This window comes from Hippopotamus amphibius, chromosome 4 (assembly GCF_030028045.1).
Source record: "Hippopotamus amphibius kiboko isolate mHipAmp2 chromosome 4, mHipAmp2.hap2, whole genome shotgun sequence".
In the NCBI taxonomy this organism is placed as follows: Eukaryota; Metazoa; Chordata; class Mammalia; order Artiodactyla; family Hippopotamidae; genus Hippopotamus; species Hippopotamus amphibius.
This window is the reverse complement of record NC_080189.1, coordinates 153,257,297-153,277,650: the sequence shown is the minus strand read 5'-3', so window position 1 is coordinate 153,277,650 and position 20,354 is coordinate 153,257,297. Positions and strand designations below refer to the sequence as shown.

The window sequence follows — 20,354 nt, the reverse complement described above, 5'->3', positions numbered from 1 at the left end:
CAGGAATGCTTAAACTATAAGATCAGAAATTTAACACAACTATCTGAGGGCTTAATGGATAAAGTAGACAATATGCAAGACCACATGGGCAATGTATGCAGAGAGATGGAAATCCTGAGAAAGACCCAAATAGAAATGCTAGACATAAAAAAAAAAAACAACGTAATAGAAATAAAGAATGTCTTTGATGGGCTCCTTAGTAGACTGGACACAGCTGAGGAAAGAGGCTCTGACCTAGAGGATATATCAACAGAAACCCTGAAAACTGAAAAACAAAGAGAAACACAATGGACAAAAACAAAACAGAATATGTAATGACTGTGGAATAATTATCAATACAAAAGGTGTAACATATGCGTAATGAGAATATTAGAAGGAAAAGAAAGGAACAGAAGAAATATTTCTAACAATAATGACTCAGAATTTCCCCAAACTAATGTCAGACACCAAACTGCAGATCCAGAAAGCTCAGAGAATATCAAGTAGAATAAGTGCCAAGAAAACTACATGTAGGTGTACCATTTCAAACTACAGAAAATCAGTGATTAGAAAACAATCTTGAAAGGGACTTCCTAGGTGGCACAGTGGTAAAGAATCCGCCTGCCGATGCAGGGGACGAGGGTTTGAGCCCTGCCCTGGGAAGATCCTACATGCCACGGAGCAACGAAGCCCGTGTGCCACAACTATTGAGCCTGTGCTCTAGAGCCTGTGAGCCACAACTACTGAGCCCCTGTGCCTCAACTACTGAAGCCCACGCGCCTAGAGCCCATGCTCCACAACAAGAGAAACCACTACAATGAGGAGCCTGCGCACCGCAATGAAGAGTAGCCCCTGCTCTCAGCAACTAGAGAAAGCCCGTGTGCAGTAATGAAGACCCAATGCAGCCAATAAATAAATAAAATAAACAAATTTATAAAAAAAAAAAATCTTGAAAGAAGCCAAAGGGGAAAAACTCTTACCTAAAGAAAAACAAAGAAAGGGATTACATCTGATTTCTCCTCAGAAACCATGCAAACAAGAAGAAAGTGGTGTGAAACATTTAAAGTGTTGAGAGAAAAGAAAAACCACCTTCGATACTATCCCCTGTGAAATTATGCTTCAAAAGTGCAGAATAAAAATTGAGGGTATCTGCTAAGAGGAGATCTGCCTCACAAGAAATGTTAAAAGAAGTTCTTTAGAAAAGTCCATATCTGTAGAACTGAGTCAATTTGCTGTACAGAAGAGACTGGCACAACACTGTAAATCAACAATACTTCAATAAAAAAAATTTTTTTTTAAAGTTCTTTAGAGAAAAGGGATCAGAAATTCAGATCTACGTAAAGTAAGGAAGAAAATAAAAGAAGGAGTAAGTTAAGGTAAAATAAAAACTTTTTATTTTTCTCATTCTTAATTGAGCTAACATGTAACAGTCTCTTCAAAACTATATTAAAATGTATTTAATTATGTATATTTATGTATATATAGGTTTATGTATACTTATATATAAGTGAAATGAATGACAGCAATGATACAAGAGAAGGGAAGAAGGAATTAGGATAACTTTATTATTATATGGTATTCATAGTACCTGTGAAGTAGTATGATGTTACTTGAAAGTGGACTTGGATTAGCTGTAAATGTATATTGCAAATTCTAAGGCAACCACTAAAAAAGGTAAAAGAAGTTTAACTTACATGCTAAGAAACGAGAAAAAATTAAATCACATAAAAGCCTCAATTAGCTACTAGAACCATGGCCCAGTCTGTCCATAACCTCACGGAGAAGGCCCCAGTGCTGGTCAACGCTGCTGTGAATTACTCGAAGCCTCGACTGGTCACATTTTGGCACTATGCCAAGGTTGAGCTGGTTCCTCCAACCCCTGCTGAGATCCCTATAGCTATTCAGAGCTTGAAAAAAATTATCAATAGTGCTCAAACCAGTAGCTTCAAACAGATTACAGTTAAGGAACCTCTTCTGAATGGTTTGGTGGCCACTGAGGTGTGGATGTGGTTTTATGTTGACGAGATCACAGGCAAGCGTGGCATCATTGGCTATGATGTTTGAAGAACAATCTTTAACATGTCATTATATTTGCTTTATTATGTGGGTGTCCTTGGACCATGTGTGAGCAGACGGCTATTTGAATAAAATAAGACAACGTGCAAAAAAAAAAAAGCCTCAATTACACCACAGTGGCAGAAAAAGAATGGAAGACAAAAAAAGGAATGAAAAAGGGCAAAAAACAGAAAACAGTAACAAATATGGTATACATTACTCAAATCATAATCACTTTGAGTATCAATGGTCTAAATGCACCAATTAAAAGACACAAATTGTCACAGTGGATTAAAAACATGACCCAGCTATATGTTGTGTACAAAAATCCATTTTAAATATAAAAGACACATACAGATTAAAAGTAAATAGATGTAGAAAAATATACTATGCTAACATTAATCAAAATAGCAGGAGTTGCTATATTAACTTCCAACAGAGCAAACTTGAAGTTAGGAAAGTTACTAGGGGTAAAGAAGGACATTACATAATGATAAGGGAATCAATTCCCCAAAAAGATATAATCATCTTTAATGTGTATGCACCTAACAAAAGTGTCAAACTATGTGAGGCAAAACCCCAAAACTGCAAAGAGAAACATGAGTCCACTCTTATAGTTGGAGACTTCAACACACTTATGTCAGAAATGAACAGATACAACTCAGGCAAAATCAGTAAGGACACAGTTGAACTCAACAACGCCATCAATCAACTGGGTATAACTGACATCTCTAGAAACTTCACTCAACAACAGCAGAAAACACATTCTTCTCAAGCTCATATAGAACATTCACCATGACAGACCACAATCTGGGTCATAAAACACAGTTTAGTGAATTTAAAAGAATAGAAATTATATAATGTCTGCTTTCAGACCACAATGGAATTAAACTAGAAATTAAACTTCTTCATTAGCAAGAAGATAACTGAAAAATCCCTAAATTCTTAAAGATAAAATAACATTCCTGTAACTAATAAGTGATTATAGCAAGGCTGCAGGATACAAAGTTAATATACAAAAGTCAATTGCTTTCCTATAAACCAGCAATAAACAACAGAATCTTGAAATTAAGAATATAATACCATTTATATTAGTACCCCCCATAATCAAATTCTTAGGTATAAATCTAACAAAATATGTACAAGTTCTATATGAGGAAAACTACAAAACCCAGGATGAAAAAAATAAATAAATAAATAAATCAAAGAGGAACTAAATAAAGGGACAGATATTCCATGTTCATGGACAGGAAGACTGGATATTGTCAGGATCTCAGTTCTTCCTGACTTGATCTACAGATTCAATGCAATCAAAATCAAAATCCCAGCAAGTCATCTTATGGATATCAACAAACTGATTCTAAAGTTTATATGGAGAAAAAAAAGACCCCAAGTAGCCAACATAATACCGAAGGAGAACAAAGTTGAAGAACTAATATTCCAACTTTGAGGCTTAGTATAAAGCCACAGTGTGATATTGACAAAAGAACAGATAAACAGATGAATGGAACAGAATAGAGAGTCCAGAAATAGACCAACCTAAATAGTCAATTGATCTTTGACAAAGGAGCAAAGATACAACAAGGACATAATCCTTGGAAGAAATAATCAATAAGTTGGACCTCATTAAAATTAAAAATTTCTGCTCTGTGAAAGACGATGTTCAGAAAATGAGAAGATATGCCATAGACTGGGAGAAAATATTTAGAAGAAACACATCAGTTAGGGGAATATTAATCAAAATAAACAAATGCTTTTTTTTCTTTAAGCTCTTTATTGGGGTGTAATTGCTTTACACTGTTGTGCCAGTTTTTACTGTACAACAAAGTGAATCAGCTGTATTTACACATATATCCCCTTCCTCCTGTGACTCCTTCCCACCCTCCCTATATCATCCCTTTCAGTCATCACCAATTATCGAGTTGATCTTCCTGTGTTACACAGCAGCTTCCCACTAGCTATGTATTTTACATTTGGTGGTGTATATATATGTCAATGCTACTCTCTCATTTCGTCCCAGCTTCCCCTTCGCCGCCCCCCACCCCCTGCCCCGTGTCTTCAAGTCTGTCCTCTGCATCTGCATCTTTAATCTTGTCCTGCCACTGGGTTCATCAGTACCAGTACCATTTTTTTAGATTCCATATATATGAGTTAGCATATGGTATTTGTTTTTCTCTTTCTGGCTTACTTCACTCTGTATGACAGACTCTACGTCCATCCACCTCACTACAAACAACTCAATTTCATTCCTTCTTATAGCTGAATAATATTCCATTGTATATATATGCCACATCTTCTTTACCCATTCATCTGCTGATGGACATTTAGGTTGCTTCCATGTCCAGCTATTGTAAATAGTGCTGCAATGAACACTGTGATACATGTATCTTTTGGGATTATGGTTTTCTCAGGGTATATGCCCAGGAGTGGGATTGCTGGGTCATATGGTAGTTCTATTTTTAGTTTTTTAAGGAACATCCATACTGTCTTCCATAGTGGCTGTACCAATTTACATTCCCACCAACAGTGCAGGAGGGTTCCCTTTTTTCCACACCCTCTCCAGCATTTATTGTTTCTAGATTTTTTGATGATGGCCATTCTGACCAGTGTGAGGTGATACCTCATTGTGGCTTTGACTTGCATTTCTCTAATGATTAGTGATGTTGAGCATCTTTTCATGTGTTTGTTAGCTATATGTATGTCTTCTTTGGAGAAATGCCTATTTAGATCTTCTGCCCATTTTTGGATGAGGTTGTTTGCTTTTCTGATATTGAGCTGCATGAGCTGCTTGTATATTTTGGAGATTAATCCTTTGTCATTTGCTTGGTTGGCAAATATTTTCTCCCATTCTGAGGGTTGTCTTCTTGTCTTGTTTTTGGTTTCTTTAGCTGTGCAAAAGCTTTTGAATTTCATTAAGTCCCATTTGTTTATTTTTGTTTTTATTTCCATTATTCTAGGAGATGGGTCAAAAAGGATCTTGCTTTGATTTACATCATAGAGTGTTCTGCCTATGTTTTCCTCTAAGAGTTTTATAGTGTCTGGCCTTACGTTTGGCTCTTTAATCCATGTGGAGTTTATTTTTGTGGATGGTGCTAGGAAGTGTTCTAATTTCATTCTTTTACATGCTGCTGTCCAATTTTCCCAGCACCACTTATTGAAGAGGCTGTATTTTCTCCATTGTATATTTTCGCCTCCTTTGTCAAAGATAAGGTGCCCATATGTGCGTAGGTTTATCTCTGGGCTCTCTATTCTGTTCCATTCATCCATATTTGTGTTTTTGTTCCAGTACCATACTGTCTCGATCAATGCAGCCTTGTAGTATGGTCTGAAGTCAGGGAGCCTAATTCCTCCAGCTCCGTCTTTCCTTCTCAGGATTACTTTGGCTATTTGGGGTCTTTTGTGTTTCCATACAAATCGTAAAATTTCTTGTTCTAATTCTGCGAAAAATGCTATTGGTAATTTGATAGGGATTGCGTTGAATCTGTAAATTGCTTTGGGTAGTATAGTCACAAAATAAACAAATTCTTAAAACTTAACAATAAGAAAACAAACAACCCAATTCAAAAATGGGCCAAAGACCTTAACACCTCACCAAAGAATAAATATACAGCAAATGAGCATGTGAAAAGAAGCTCAATATCATATGTCATCAGGGAAATGAAAATTAAAACAATAATGAGATACCATTACACATCTATCAGACAGCCAAAACTCATAACAGTGCAACACCAAATGCTGTTAAGAATGCAGAGCAACAGGAACTTTCATTTGTTGCTGGTAGGAATGCAAAATGGTATATACACTTTGGGAGAGAGTTTGACAGCTTCTTAGAAAAGTAAACATATTCTTACCATAAATTTAGTAATTGTGCGCCTTAATATTTACCCAAAGGAGCTGAAAACTTATGTCCACACAAAAACCTGCACGCAGATGTTTATAGCAACTTTATTCATAATTGCTAAAACTTGGAGGCAACCAAGATGTCCTTCAATAGGTGAATGGATAAATAAATGGTGGTACATCAAGGCAATGGAATATTTTCAGTGCTAATAAGAAATGAATTATCAAGCCATGAAAAGACATGGAGGAACTTTAAATACATATTACTAAGTGAAAAAAGCCAGTCTGGAAAGGCACTATATACTGCATGATTCCAGGTATGTGCCATTTCAGAAAAGGCAAAACTATGAACATAGTAAAAAGATCAGTGGTTGCCAGGGGTTGACAGGCAGGGAGGGATGAATAGGCAGAGCATAAAGGATTTTTAAGACAGTGAAAATACTCTGAATGATACCATAAAGATGGCTATATGTCATTATACATTTGACCCAACGCATAGAATGTATACCACCAAGAATAAACCTTAACGTAAACTATAGACTTTTGGTGATTATGATATGTCAATATAGTTTCATCACTTGTTAACAAAGGTACCACTTTGGAGGGGGATGCTGATAATGAGGAATAATTCCATACATGTTCCTGAAAACCTGTACATAAACATTCATAGCAGCTTTGTTCATAATAGCCTTAAATTAGTAAAGACCCAGATATCTTTAAATGGTGAAACAAACCGGTACAACCATTCCCGGGAATACTATTCAATAATAGAAAGGAATAAAGTATTGATTCATGTAACAATTGGGTTGAATCTCTAGAGAATTATGCTGAGTGGAAAAAGCCAACCCCAAAAGTTATATATTGTTACTCTACTTACATAAATTCTTGAAATGGCAAAATATAGACATGGAAAACAGCTTAGTGGTTGCCAAAGATTAGAAAAAGAAGCTGAGTGGGAGACAGGTGGGTGTGGAAATAAAAGGGTAATAGGAGCGATCCCTGTGGGGATAAAATAGTTCTGTATCTTGACTATATCAATGTCAATATCCTGCTTATAATTTTGTGCTATAGTTTTACAAGGTGATATCATTAGCAGAAACTTGATAAAGGGTCCATGGGATTTCTAGGTACTATTTCCTATATTTGCACGTCAATCTACAATTGTCTTTAAAAAATTTTAATTAAAAACAAATTTTTAAAAAATGTACTGAATTTTATAGATGTAAATGCAATATTTTCATATGTAAATATCAGTCAAAGGTATACCAAGAGGTACACATTTATAAAATTTGAATATTAAAAAAACCAAGTGTTTTACTGAGAAATTATCTTGGGAGATGTTTTGATGGTCTGCCTGTATTTTAATTGCTTTACTAAGAAAAAACATTTTATAGGCTTTCTACTTGTCCTGCCTTTTTCTTTTTATTTTCTCCCTCCTTTCAGCACCTTATTTTGATTGTTCTCGTTTCATTTCTTCCCTTTGTTTTTGAAAATTATATACTACATTCATTCTTTTAGTGATTACCCTAACAATTTTACCATGTACATTAACTTCAAAAAATTAATCAGTATCTTTAATCTCCTGGAAAAACCACAGGGCTTTTAGAATATTTAACTATAATCATAACATCCCAACTTTGTTGTTGTTGTTCTCAAGAACTTGTTTCAGTGTCTTTTTTTCTTCTTCCATAAACCAGACATTAACCATTACTCTCTTTTCCTTCTTGAATCCTCACTCTTCAGCTGATATAATTTTTCTTCTGTCAGAAGGATATCCTTTAAATTCTTTTAAGTGAAATTCTTTTGGTGATAAAATCTGCCCATTTGTAAAATCTGCCCATTTGTCTTAGTAGGAAGATGACATGTTTTTTCCCCTCCCTCATAACTGAATGACAACTTTGCCGGATGTGAAATTCATGATTAACAGTTATTTTCTTTCAGCACATTGCAGGTATTATTCCAGCACCTTCTTTTTAAATATTCTTATTGAGAGTTAGCAATTAGTCAAATTGGTGTCTAATTTTAAGTACTCTGTATTTTTTCTCTCTCCAATTTTATTTTTAAAGATTTATCTTCATAAAACTGAAATTTACATTTGACAAAATACTATAAAAATAAGTCTGCATGACTAATTAGAAAAAAAAATTACAAATGAAATTTAAAATCTTACACAGAAAACTCATAAAATCAATAAGGAAACATACCAGTCTAAAAATTGATAAACGATGTGAATATTCAACTGACAAATGAGGAAATATAAATAGTCAAGAAACATATGTAAAATGTTTAATAATGCTATTAAGTAATGAAATGTACATGTAAATAATGACATTCCATTTACTGCTTATCACAATGAAAAAGAATCAAATTTATATAATGTCAAGATATAGAAAACTCCATTTTTTAAAACTTTATTGAAGTATAACTTACATACCATACAATTCATTTTTCTGGAAATGTGTAGTATCTATTTTTCTGTGTTATTTTACAGTCTTACTACCATGTGCATAGGTATAGATTCCTTTCTATTCATCCTGCTACAGATTTGTTTGGATTCCCAGATCTGAAGACTGATGTCTTTCAAGATTTTGAGGTTACTTTTGGTATTATATTTCAACCACCTCCTTTCCTTCATTCTCTATTATCTCCTTCTGAACTCGAAGTATATTTTATATTTTCTTACTCTATCCTCCATGTTTCTTAATTTTTCCTTCATTTTTATGTCTCTGTTAATCTGAGCTGAATTTCGGATAATTCTTTGAGTAATTCTATCTGGTTCCCTAATTCTCTCTTCAATTGTGTATAATCTGTATTCTAATCCATCTATTAAGTTTTTAAACTTTCATATTATATTTTACATACCTAAATGTATGTTTAGTTCTTTTTTGAACTGTGTTCCTCACAGGTAATTTTCAAGTTTCTATTTTAGTTCTCTAAATATATTATATTTATTTATTTTTATTCTTTTGATAATACCAGGATTTTAATAAGCCTTTTGGGATCCAACTGTAGTCTCTCATTCCTTAAAATGCCTTGATTCTTATGTTTTTTGGTCAACTTTTATTCTGTATGTATGACCTGCTAATTTCCTTAGAATTTTATCTATGAGAAATCTTTGAGATCTAGGTTGAAGTAGAATTCTAGACAAAATTGACTTCTCTGTCTATTGCTTAGAACATGCCCTTTTGTTTGTTTGTTTGTTTTTTAGAACATGCCCATTTTTAAATTGGGTTGCTTTTGCTTCTGAATTGAAGTTCTCTATATACTCTGGATATTAAACCCTTATCAGATATGTGATTTTTTTCTTTAAAGTGTACAATTTGATTTTTTTTCTTATTTGTAATGTATATACAGCAATCTCAATCTCCCAATTCACTCCCCCTCAAACCGCACCCCCTCCCCCCCGCTGCCGCTTTCCCCACTTGGTGTCCATATGTTTGTTCTCTACATCTGTGTCTCTATTTCTGCCTTGCAAACCAGTTGATTTGTACCATTTTTCTATATTCTGCATATACGTGTTAATATACGATATTTATTTTTCTCCTTCTGACTCACTTCACTCAGTATGACAGTCTCTAGGTCCATCCACGTCTCTACAAATGTCCCAATTTCATTCCTTTTTACAGCTGAGTATTCCATTGTATATGTGTACCACATCTTCTTTATCCATTCATCTGCTGATGGACATTTAGGTTGCTTCCATGTCCTGGCTATTTATTGTAAATAGTGCTGCAATGAACATTGGAGTGCATGTGTCTTTTTGAATTATGATGTTCTCTGGGTATATGAGAAGTAGTGGGATTGCTGGCTCATATGGTAACTCACATATGTGATTTATAAATATTTTCTCCCATTTGGTGGTTGCCATTTTACTTTGCTGATAGTGTTCTATGAGGCACAAAGATTTTAATGTTGATGAAATCCAGTTTATCTAGTTTTCCTTTTGTTGCCTGCACATTTAGTGTGATATTCAATAAAATGTCAGCAAATCTAATGTCATGAAGCTTTCCCCTGATGTTTTCTCCCATAAGTTGTAGAGTTTTAGCTCTTACATTTAGGTCTTGATCTATTTTGAGTTAATTTTAGTATATGGTGTTAGGTAAGTGTCCAATTTCATTCTTTTGCATGTGGATATCCATTTTTTCCATTACTATTTCTTTTTGAAGGCTATTTTTCCTCATTGAATTGTCTTTGCACCCTTCTTGAAAATCACCTGACCCTACATGCGAGGGTTTATTGCTGTTTTTTGGGGTTTTATTTTTTTTTTGTCCTGTCATTTCACTGGACTAAAAGTCAGACTTAATGCCACTACCACCGTTTTTTGTTTTTTGTTGATTTTTATTTTTCCACTACCACTGTTTTGATTACTGTAGCTTTGTAGTAAGTTTGCTATCAGGGAGTGTGGGTCCTCCAATCTTGTTGAGCTTTTTCAGGATTGTTTTGGCTGTTTGGAGTCCCTATAGAACAGATTTTATTTCTGCAAAACAATGTTGCTGTATTTTGATAGGGATTGAATTAAATCTGCAGATTGCCTTGGGTAGTATTAATATCTTAACAATATTAAGTCTTCCAATCCATAAACATGGGTGTATTTCTATTTATTTATGTCTTCTTTAATTTCTTTCAGCAAAGTTTCATAGTTTTTTTTTTTCCTTTCCCTTTCCTTTATTCAGCTACTGTGGTTTACCACACTGACTGCTTTTTTATGTTCAGTGACCCTTGCATTCTAGGGATAAATCCTACTTGGTCATGGTGTATAATCTTTTTGATATGCTGCTGAATTTGGTTGTATTTTGTTGAAGATTATTTTGCATCAATGTTCATAAAGGATATTGGTCTATAGTTTTCTTTTCTTGCAGTTCTTTGTTTTTGATCTGCAGGCAATGTTGGCCTCAGAGAATTAGTTAGGAAGTGTTCCCTTCTCTTCAATTTTTGTGAAGAGTTTAAGAAAGACTGGTGTCCGTTTTTCTTTAAATGCTTGGTAGAATTCTCTAGGGATGTCATCTGGTACAGGCATTTGATTTGCAGGTTTGTTTGTTTGTTTGTTGTTTTAAAGAACTTTTATTGAGACACAGTTAACATACAATAAACTGCATATATTTAGAATGTACAATTTGGTATGTAGGTAGGTTTTTGATTACTGAATAAATCTTCTTACTATTTACAGATCTATTTGGATTTTCTACTTCTCTGTGATTCATTGGGGTAGGTTTTGTGTTTGTAGGAACTGGTCCATTTCATCTAGTTATAAATACAATTGTTTGCAGTACTCTCTTATAGTCCTTTTTATTTCTGTAGAATTAGTAGTAATCCTTTCTTTTGTTTCTAAGTTTATCAATTTGAGTCACATCTTTTTTCTTAGTCAATATAGCTAAAAGTTTGTCAATTCTGTTCATCTTTTTGAAGAACCAATGTTTGGTTTAGTTGATTTTCTCTATTGTTTTTCCATTTTCTCTTTTATTTAACACTGCTTTAATCTTCATTACTTTCTTCCTTCTGCTAACTCTTGGGTTTGGTTTGTTATTCATTTTCTGCTTCCTTAAGCTGTAATGTAAGGTGGATGTTTTGAGATCTTTCTTTTTTAATGTAAGCATTTACAGCTATAACTTTCCTTAATCGTTGAAGTTTTGGTAGTCTGTTTTCATTTAAATTTGTCCATATTTTCTAATTCCCCTCATGATTTCTTCTTTGACAAATTGATTGTTTAAGAGTGTATTTGTTTAATTTCCATACATTTGTGAATTTTCCTGATGTTACTAATTTTTTTTTTTGGCCACGCTACATGGCATGTGTGATTTTAGTTCCCCGACCAGGAATTGAACCTGTGTCCTCTGCAATGGAAGTGCAAAAATCTTAACCACTGGACCACCAGGGAAATCCCTGATGTCATTGATTTCTAACTTCATCTTTTTGTGGTCAGAGAATATACTTCATATGACATTTACCTGTTTAAATCTATTGAGACTTTTTTGTGGCCTATCTTGGAAATGTCCCATGGGAAGTTGAGAAGAATGTATATTCTATTATTGTTGGGTGGTATGTTCTTTATATGCCTGTTGGATAGAGTTGATTTATTGTGTTGCTCAACTCATATCTCCTTACTTTTCTTCTCTTTGGCTTTTCTATCCATTATTGAAAGTAGGAAATTGAAGTCTCCAACTACTGTTGCAGAACCATCTATTTCTTCCTTCAATTCCACCATTACCTATTTTGATGGTCTGTTATTAAGTATATAAATGTTTATCATTATTGTATCTTCCTACTCAATTGAAACTTCTATTATCATATAAATATCTTTGTCTCATGTAACTTTTTTTGATTTAGGATATTTAACCTTTTAAAATTTAAAGTATATTTTATCTGATAGTAGTATAGCCAACCAGCTCTTTTGGTTAGTATTTGCACAAATATCTTTTTCCATCCTTTAACTTTCAGCATATTTGTGTCTTTGGATCTAAAGCAAGAGTCTTGTTCACAGTATGTCATCAGATTATGCTTTTCTATCCATTCTGCTGGTCTCTGTTATTTCATGGGAGAGTTTAATCCATTTGCATTTAAAGTAATTACTGAGGGCTTTCCTGGTGGTGCAATGGTTAAGAATCTGCCTGCCAATGCAGGGAACATGGGTTTGAGCCCTGGTCCAGGAAGATCCCACATGCCACAGAACGGCTAAGCCTGTGCACCACAACTACTGAGCCTGTGCTCTAGAGTCTGTAAGCCACAACTACTGAGCCCACGTGCCATAACTACTGAAGCCTGCATGCCTAGAGCCCATGCTCTAGAAGAGAAGCCACCACAATGAGAAGCCTACCCACTGAGACAAAGAGTATCCCCCACTCACCACAACTAGAGAAAGCCCATGCACAGCAAAGAGCCAACAATAAAATAAAATAAATTTATTAAAAAATAATTACTGATAAGGAGGAACTTACTTTTGCCATTTTGTTAACTGTTTTCTATATGCCTTACAATTTTTTCTGTTCCTCATGTCCCATATTAGTGTCTCTTTTTAAGTTTAGTTGACTTTTTAAATAAGTAAATTAAATTAAATTAATGGGTCTTCATTGCCGTGCATGGGCTTTCTCTAGTTGTGGCGAGCAGGGACTACTCACTGTTGCGGTGCGTGGGCTTCTAACTGTGGTGGTTTCTCTTGTTGCGGAGCATGGGCTCTAGGTGCATGGGCTTCAGTAGTTGCAGCACACAGGCTCCATGGCATGTGGGATCTTCCCAGACCAGGGATTGAACCCGTGTCCCCTACATTGGCAGGCAGATTCTTAACCACTGCACCACCAGGGAAGTCTGAATTTGGTTGATTTTTTTAGTGAAATATCTTAATTCCATTCTCATTTCTTTTTGTGTATATTTTATAGCTTTTTTTTTTTGTAGTCATCATAATAATTGTATTTAACATTCTAAAGTTTAACAGTAAAATTACATGTATACCAGCTTAACTTCAATAGCTTATAAAAATCCTGTTCCTAAACTGCTCCAGCCTCACTCCTTTTCAGTTATTGATGTCACAAATTACATCTTTATACACTGTGTTCTCCAAAACACATACTAATAATTTTATTATGCTATTAAATTGCGAAAATTTAAATAAAATAAAAAGTGGAATTATAAACCAAAATTTCAATACTAGTTGTTATACTTGTCCATATTTTTACCTTTATTGGAGATCTTTTATTTCTTCACAAGGCTTTCAGTTACTGTACAGTGTCCTTTTATTTTCAACCTTAACGACCCCTGTTAGCCTATTTTGTAGAATGAGTGTAATAGTAATCAACTTGCTCAGCTTTTGTTTATCTAAGAATGTCTTCATTTCTCCTTCATTTCTGAAGGACACTTCTGCCAGTTATAGAATTCTTGGTTGACAGTATTTTCCTTTCATTACTTTGAAAATATCACTCCCATATTCCCTTCTGGCCTCCAATGTTTCTGATGAGAAATCTGCTTATAATCCTATTGAGGATCCCTTGTATATGATGAGTGTCTTTGCTCTTGCTGCTTTCAAGATTCTCTGTTTTTGGCTTTTGACAGATTGATTATTATATGGGTTTCTTTCAGCTTATCCTATTTGGAGTTTGTTAAGTATCTTGGATTTGCAGATTTATATCTTGCATCAAATTTGGGAAGTTTTCAGCCATTATTTCTTCAAATAATCTCTGCCCCTTTCTCTTTTTCTTCTTCTGGGATTCTCACAAAGCATGGCCTAATGGTGTTAGACCAAGAACTTAATGGTGTTCCACAGGGCCCTTATACTCTGTTCACTTTTATTCAATATCTTTTCTTTCTGTTCCTCAGACTTGCTAATTTCAATAGCCCTATCTTGAAGTTCACTGATTCCCTTTTCTGGCTACTGAAATCTGTTTCTGATTCCCTTTAGTGAAATTTTTATTTCAGTTGTATTTTTCAACTCCACAATTTCTTTTTGCCTTCTTTTTTTTATCTTGTTATTGATATTTACATTTTACTCATATCATTTTCTTGATTTTGTTCATATCTTCCTTTAGTAATTTGAGCATCTTTAACACAACTGTTTTTTAAAAAATCTCTGTCTAGTAAGTTTATCATCTGATCATGCTTGTGGGTCTTTTCTGTCAATTTTTTTTTCCTTTAATGGGCTACACTTCTCTGTTTCTTTTTATATCTTGTGTTGTGTTGTCGTTGTCGTTATTGTTGAAAACTGGACGTCTGAATCTTTTAATGTGGTAAATTCTAGAAATAATATTCTCCTCCTCCCCCCAGGGTTTGCCATATTTTTGATTGTTGTAGAGTGTCTCTGTGTTGGCATCAGCCTGTGGTTTAAATCTAAGGCCAACCCAGCTCTTTTCTGAGCCTGCACTTTTCTTTGGGCATGTGCAATGACTTTTTAATATTCCTTATGTATCTGGTTGCTCTTGAGTGTCCTAATCCTTAAATGTCTGGCTCCTAAAAGGGGGAAAAGAGAAAAATGTAGGGGAAAGCCAAAGGCACTGTCCCTTTAATTCTCCTTGAAGTCACTTCACTTGGTGAGGGTTACAACAACAGCAACCTGCCTTTGTTCTTACCTCTATAATCCAAAGCAATAATCCGCAAATAGAACCTGGATTCTGGATACTTGAAAGACAAGGTCCTAAATGCGCACTCTGGCTCCCACAAGCATGCTAGTGTGGTTGCCTGCCATGGGGTTGAGGGATTGGGGAGTGCAAAGTTACTATTATTTTGGGCTAAAATTGACTGAAATTAACCACAATTTACCAACCAAACCTATTCCTGGAAGCTTCAAGCCTTTGAATACACTCTAGATATCCAAAATTGTTATATCAGATTCTGTTATTAGTCCAACCGTTGTCTAGGTCATGAAATGGATTACTGTTACTTCCTCTCTATTATCTTCTGCCCAGATCCCTTCTACAGCCTTTTATATGCTAAATATATTTGGTTTTAGGTTAAAAATTAGAAGCACTTCAAGATGATAATACTGTTATTATCAATTATTATTTTAAATGATCCATGTTATTTTAACATGTTTTAAATAATACTAGGGATAATTTAATTCACTGATATAAAAATTTAAATCCAGTATTTTTTTTCCTTAAAAAACTTTTAAACAATATTAGTATGAACCCATTTTTGTCACTGAATGGAAAAAGTTAACTCCTCCCCAATAGCAGTGCATGTATCTGAGTGTTTATGTTCAATTACTGACTAAATGAAGCTGCGGTCAAGTTGGCAATAATGGTAGATAGTGGGGCAAAGTGTAAGAAAAAAAGATTAGTCCTACTTCATACATTAAAAACTAACTAGAGGACTTCCTAGGTGGTGCAGTGGTTAAGAATCCACCTGTCAATGCAGGAGACACGGGTGTGAGCCCTGCTCTGGGAAGATTCCACATGCCATGGAGCAACTAAGCCCATGCACCACAACTATTGAGCCTGTGCTCTAGAACCCGTGTGCTGCAACTACTGAAGCCCACGTGCCTAGAGCCCATGCTCTGCAACAAGAGAAGCCACTAAAATGAGAAAAGCACCACAATGAAGAGTAGCTCCCACTCTCAGCAATTAGAGAAAGCCCGTCTGCAGCGATGAAGACCCAATGCAGCCAATAAATAAATAAAATAAATTTATCAAAAAAAAAAAAAACTAACTAGAGATCTCATCTTCTACTTCATAAGATAGATATAGTATGGAAAATTCTACATAACAAAAAAATAAGCTGAATATTTAAAACACAATTGAAAGATGGGTTATTGAGTATTACAATGGTAAATCTCTTCATAAAATGAAAAACTGCTTATAACTTTTTCCTTTTATGAATTTAGGTATTCATAAAATAGTTTTTTTTTTTTTTAGTGACTATATCTATATAGGACCTTGTAACATTTCCATGAGCTATGTGAAGTCACTAAAAAGCTGAGTAGAGATCACAAATCAAGTTAATGACCGAACTGAGAATAAAACCAGGATAAATTATGCCTCAGTGTGTAACCACAGTGGTTGCTCTATTATTGTCAATGACATTTAGAACAAAAAGTATTTTATCTCCTTAAAAAGTGAGTGGGGCATAAATTATAGATTTGGAGAGTTTATATGCTGCATTTTTGTGGGCAGTTCAATTAGATACTGGGACTAGAAGTGCTAAACCTAGCTGAGTAAATTTCCCAAGGTCACATGGATAGTAAATGCTAGTAAATGCCAGGATATAATCTCCGGGATCTGATTTTAAAAATAGAGCTATTTTTCTGTTGGTGTTGACCAAGATAGTAGAACCTTAATTATGGCTCTTTCTCCTACTCATTGTGGACAGAAAATCAAAGAGTGACTACCTGAGAACTGTGAACATAAACAGTAGCAGACAGATTGCAGACTGAAGTCAGAACTTGGATAATAACCCCTAATAGGGCTAATTCCAGTTACAGAGCTGCACCACTGTGACCATGATGGTGCAAGCACTAGAACCCAGTGAGAAGATCTGTCTCTCTGGCTAAAGTCTAAAAGCTTGGGTGAGAGGAAGCTCTGTTATTTATTTTATTTTTTTCCTTTTCTTTTACCTTTGCCCTGAAGGTGGTCCAATTGTATGGAACTGCATAACAGCACAGGGGATTAATACACTGCAAGAAATATCTTCTATTCCCAGTTCCTCTAGCCAGAAGCTATTTCTTGTAGAGTATTAACTGGGAACTGTAGAGTGCAGGGAAATTCTTGGATAGGAGAAAGCTGGAGAAGGCAGATTCCTTAATTCTGCAAATGAATTGACACAAGTCCCAGGCTCACTCCTGAGCTAAGCATGTGTGCCAGACTCAAAGAAGTATAAGAACGGCTTTTTAAAAACATAAGTATAATATACTCCACTGCCTACATCTCAAACTAACTCTTGCATGGTTCATGTCCTGGGCAGATCCAAACAGTATAGCAAAGGCTGAATCACCATCCACATAAGGCAAGACAGAATTTTCAATCTGAATCTAATCAGATGGATTCCTGAAACAAACAAACAAACAAACAAACAAACAAACCTAACCAACTAACTAACTAACAAACAAATGAACAAATGAACTCTCTCCAGAGGATTTTAACAGAGTCTGGAGTCTTAAAAGACAATATTCAAAATGTCCAGGGTACAATCCAAAATTACTGAATGTAGAAAAGAATCAGGAAAATCTGATCACTTCTCACAAAAAAGAAAATCAACAGATGTCAACTCCGAGCTGATTCAGATACTGGGATTTTTAGAAAAATAATATTAAGCAGCTATTATAACTATTTTCCATGAAATAAAGGTCAACACTTTTGAAATAAATGCAAAGAAAAGTTCTTAGCAAATAAATAGAACCATAAAACACAGCCGAATAGAAATTTTAGAACTGAAAAAAATACTGTATCTGTAATTTTAAAATTCACCTGGATAGGCTCAAAGGCAAAATGAAGATGAAAAATGTCAGTAAACTTGAAGACAGATTAATAAAAATCTGAAGAATAGGGTAAAACTGAATAAAAACGTGAACATCAGAGATCTGTGATACATTATCAAAAGATGTATAATTCACATTACAAAGTGCCAGAAGAAAATGAGAAAGAGATTGGTGCAGAAAAAGAAAAATCTGAAAAACCAACAGCTAAAGATTTCCCAAGTTTGGTTAAAGACATAAGTTTACGGATTCAAAACGTAAGTTTACAGATTCGAGAAGCTCTTTTAATCCAAAAGGATAAACTCAAAGAAAACCACATCCAGATACAGAATAATCAAACTGTTGAAATCAAAGATAAAGAAAGCATATCTTCAAAGCATCCAGAGAAAAAAGCATACATATAAGGGAATATCAGTTCAAATGACTATGGATTTCTCCACAGGAACCATGGAGCCAGAAGAGAGTAGAATAACATTTTTTAAAATGCTGAAAGGAAAGAACAGTCAATCCAGAATTCTGTATATAGTGAAAATATCCTTTAGGAATTAAGGTAAGATAAAGACATTTCCAGATGAAGGAAAGCATTAAAAAGTTCTGCCAGCAGACTTGCTCTAAGATCTAGAACTCTGAACAATAACAACACAACAGTGATCAACACTTAAACTTACTATGAATCAACTGTTCTGAGGACTTAAATGGACTAGTTTACTTAATTCAAGAAGGCTGGTACTACTAACACCCTCATTACAGAGATGAGAAAAAGAAAGATGTTATGTAGCTAGTAACAGAGCCAGAATACAACCCAAGCAGTCTGAGTTTGGAGATGATGCTCTTAACCATTATTTGATACAATCTTTCAACTTATGTGTACAAAAAACCCTGCAAGATATTAAGTTAACCAAGCAGATGAAACCACTTAAACAGATTTAGTAATTTTAAAAATTAATTTTATTTAATGCTGCTCTCTAGAGATAAAAGTAGGAGGGCAAGGCACCAACTTGATGCATTACTTTACCTTGAAAAAAATTCTATGACAGCTAGGATGAAACACTGATTTATCAATAGTAACCATAACAATAAGCATTTTTTTGAGTACCTACTATATGTCAGAAATTGTTTTGGGGCTGAGGATGTAAAATGAATAAGGTAAAGCTGCTGTTGTTAACACAAATTTAGATTTTATATAAATTAGGTAAAACAGACAAGAAAGTAAATAATTATAATATAGCATGTGCTATAATATAAGCAAAGTTCAAAGTCCCAAGTATATACAAGGCAAAAATGCTATAGAAAGGAAGACTCAATCTAATTATGGCTGTTAAAAATTTATTTTAAATGATCTGAAAAGCACACAAAAATAAACATTAAGGGAAGTAGTCCACAATTCTCTTTTCCATAACTCATGCCGATTATTATCTGTTTCAAATTTGTAAAAAACTCTCAGTTCAACAGATATTGAACATAAAGAAAAGCCAGAAGAATCTGTTACCATGCTGTGTATATGTTTTAATTTTCAAAGCCTTCAGCCTAAAGATGATGGACTTATTCCAAAATACTTAAAATCACCTCCTGCTGATTTATTTTCCATTTGCTAAGCAGTCCAGTGCTCAGTAATTATGTGGATTCAGAAGGCAGAGGAGAAATTAATCCAGAAAAATCTTTCAATAAGGCAAAAGTCCTATTTCTATACTAGACTGAGAAAGCTATATTCAATTTAAAGAGTTACCTTAACAGTTGCAAGAAACAAGTTCTCCAGATAAACTGCAGACCCTTAAGGTAAGGATCACGTCTTACTTTTCCTCCCATATTTAGTATCCCTAATAGTTAATACAAGGCCTGGCAAATAGAGTATTATTATGTTTGTTGAATTAGATTTTTATTATAAAATAATTAACAAGAGATTTATCTTGTTTAATTCTTTCTTAACTATATTCCTTGTATGCCAAGAAAGAGTTCTTTTATATTCAAAGACTACTACTTAATTCCATAGAGAAAAAGGACCAAATGTGACCTTTCATCTCCTATGGGCAGGTAATGTAAGTAAAAATTAAAAAAGAACAGCATAAAAGAATCAATGTGAGTTAGTTAAAGACCAGCATGGACTTTTAAATTCAAAATCTCTATCAAGCTATTTTAGTTCTTTTTTGGCTCTTATTAAAATGAAATGTTGTAACATAGTACTTGTAACAGGAAAGAAAATACAGTAACTAATGATGCATTCACATTTCCCTGTAGCTGTGCTTCAAGTGGCTGCCATTTACGGGATACAAATTTCGTCTAAATAACAGAAGGGGCATTATAACTCATATTCTATGCATTAAATGGATATATTTACTTTTATATTCATGTTGCATACAGGGTCAATAAATGGCTATAAATAATGATTGTGAAACCCTGCAATTATAAAGTTGCTGTGTATTTTCTAGATTGTATTAATCAATGGTCGTTGAATCAACAGATTCTCACTAAGTTGATATTTCTGTCTTTAACTTAAATGGTGTATGCTATTCACATTAAAGGGCATTTTAATCTAAGAATTGCTAAAATAATAACAAATAAATAACTAAACCATCAAATTGAGGATAGATGT

General features: G+C 34.2%; 2 protein-coding genes across 9 annotated transcripts in view; one reads left to right on the top strand and one right to left on the bottom strand.

Annotated features, from left to right (window-relative positions):
- Positions 1–20,354, bottom strand: part of GPHN (gephyrin) — a 596,826-nt gene that overhangs the window by 260,698 nt on the left and 315,774 nt on the right. The gene's annotated exons all lie outside the window — the stretch shown is intronic.
- On the top strand, positions 1,732–2,043 carry LOC130851616 (ATP synthase subunit g, mitochondrial-like). The gene has a single exon (XM_057732178.1). It carries the CDS (start codon positions 1,732–1,734, stop codon positions 2,041–2,043), a length of 312 nt encoding a protein of 103 aa, XP_057588161.1.

Coding starts and splice junctions, on each gene's coding strand:
- LOC130851616 (XM_057732178.1), top strand. CDS start 1,732: ATGGCCCAGTCTGTCCATAACCTCACGGAGAAGGCCCCAGTGCTGGTC.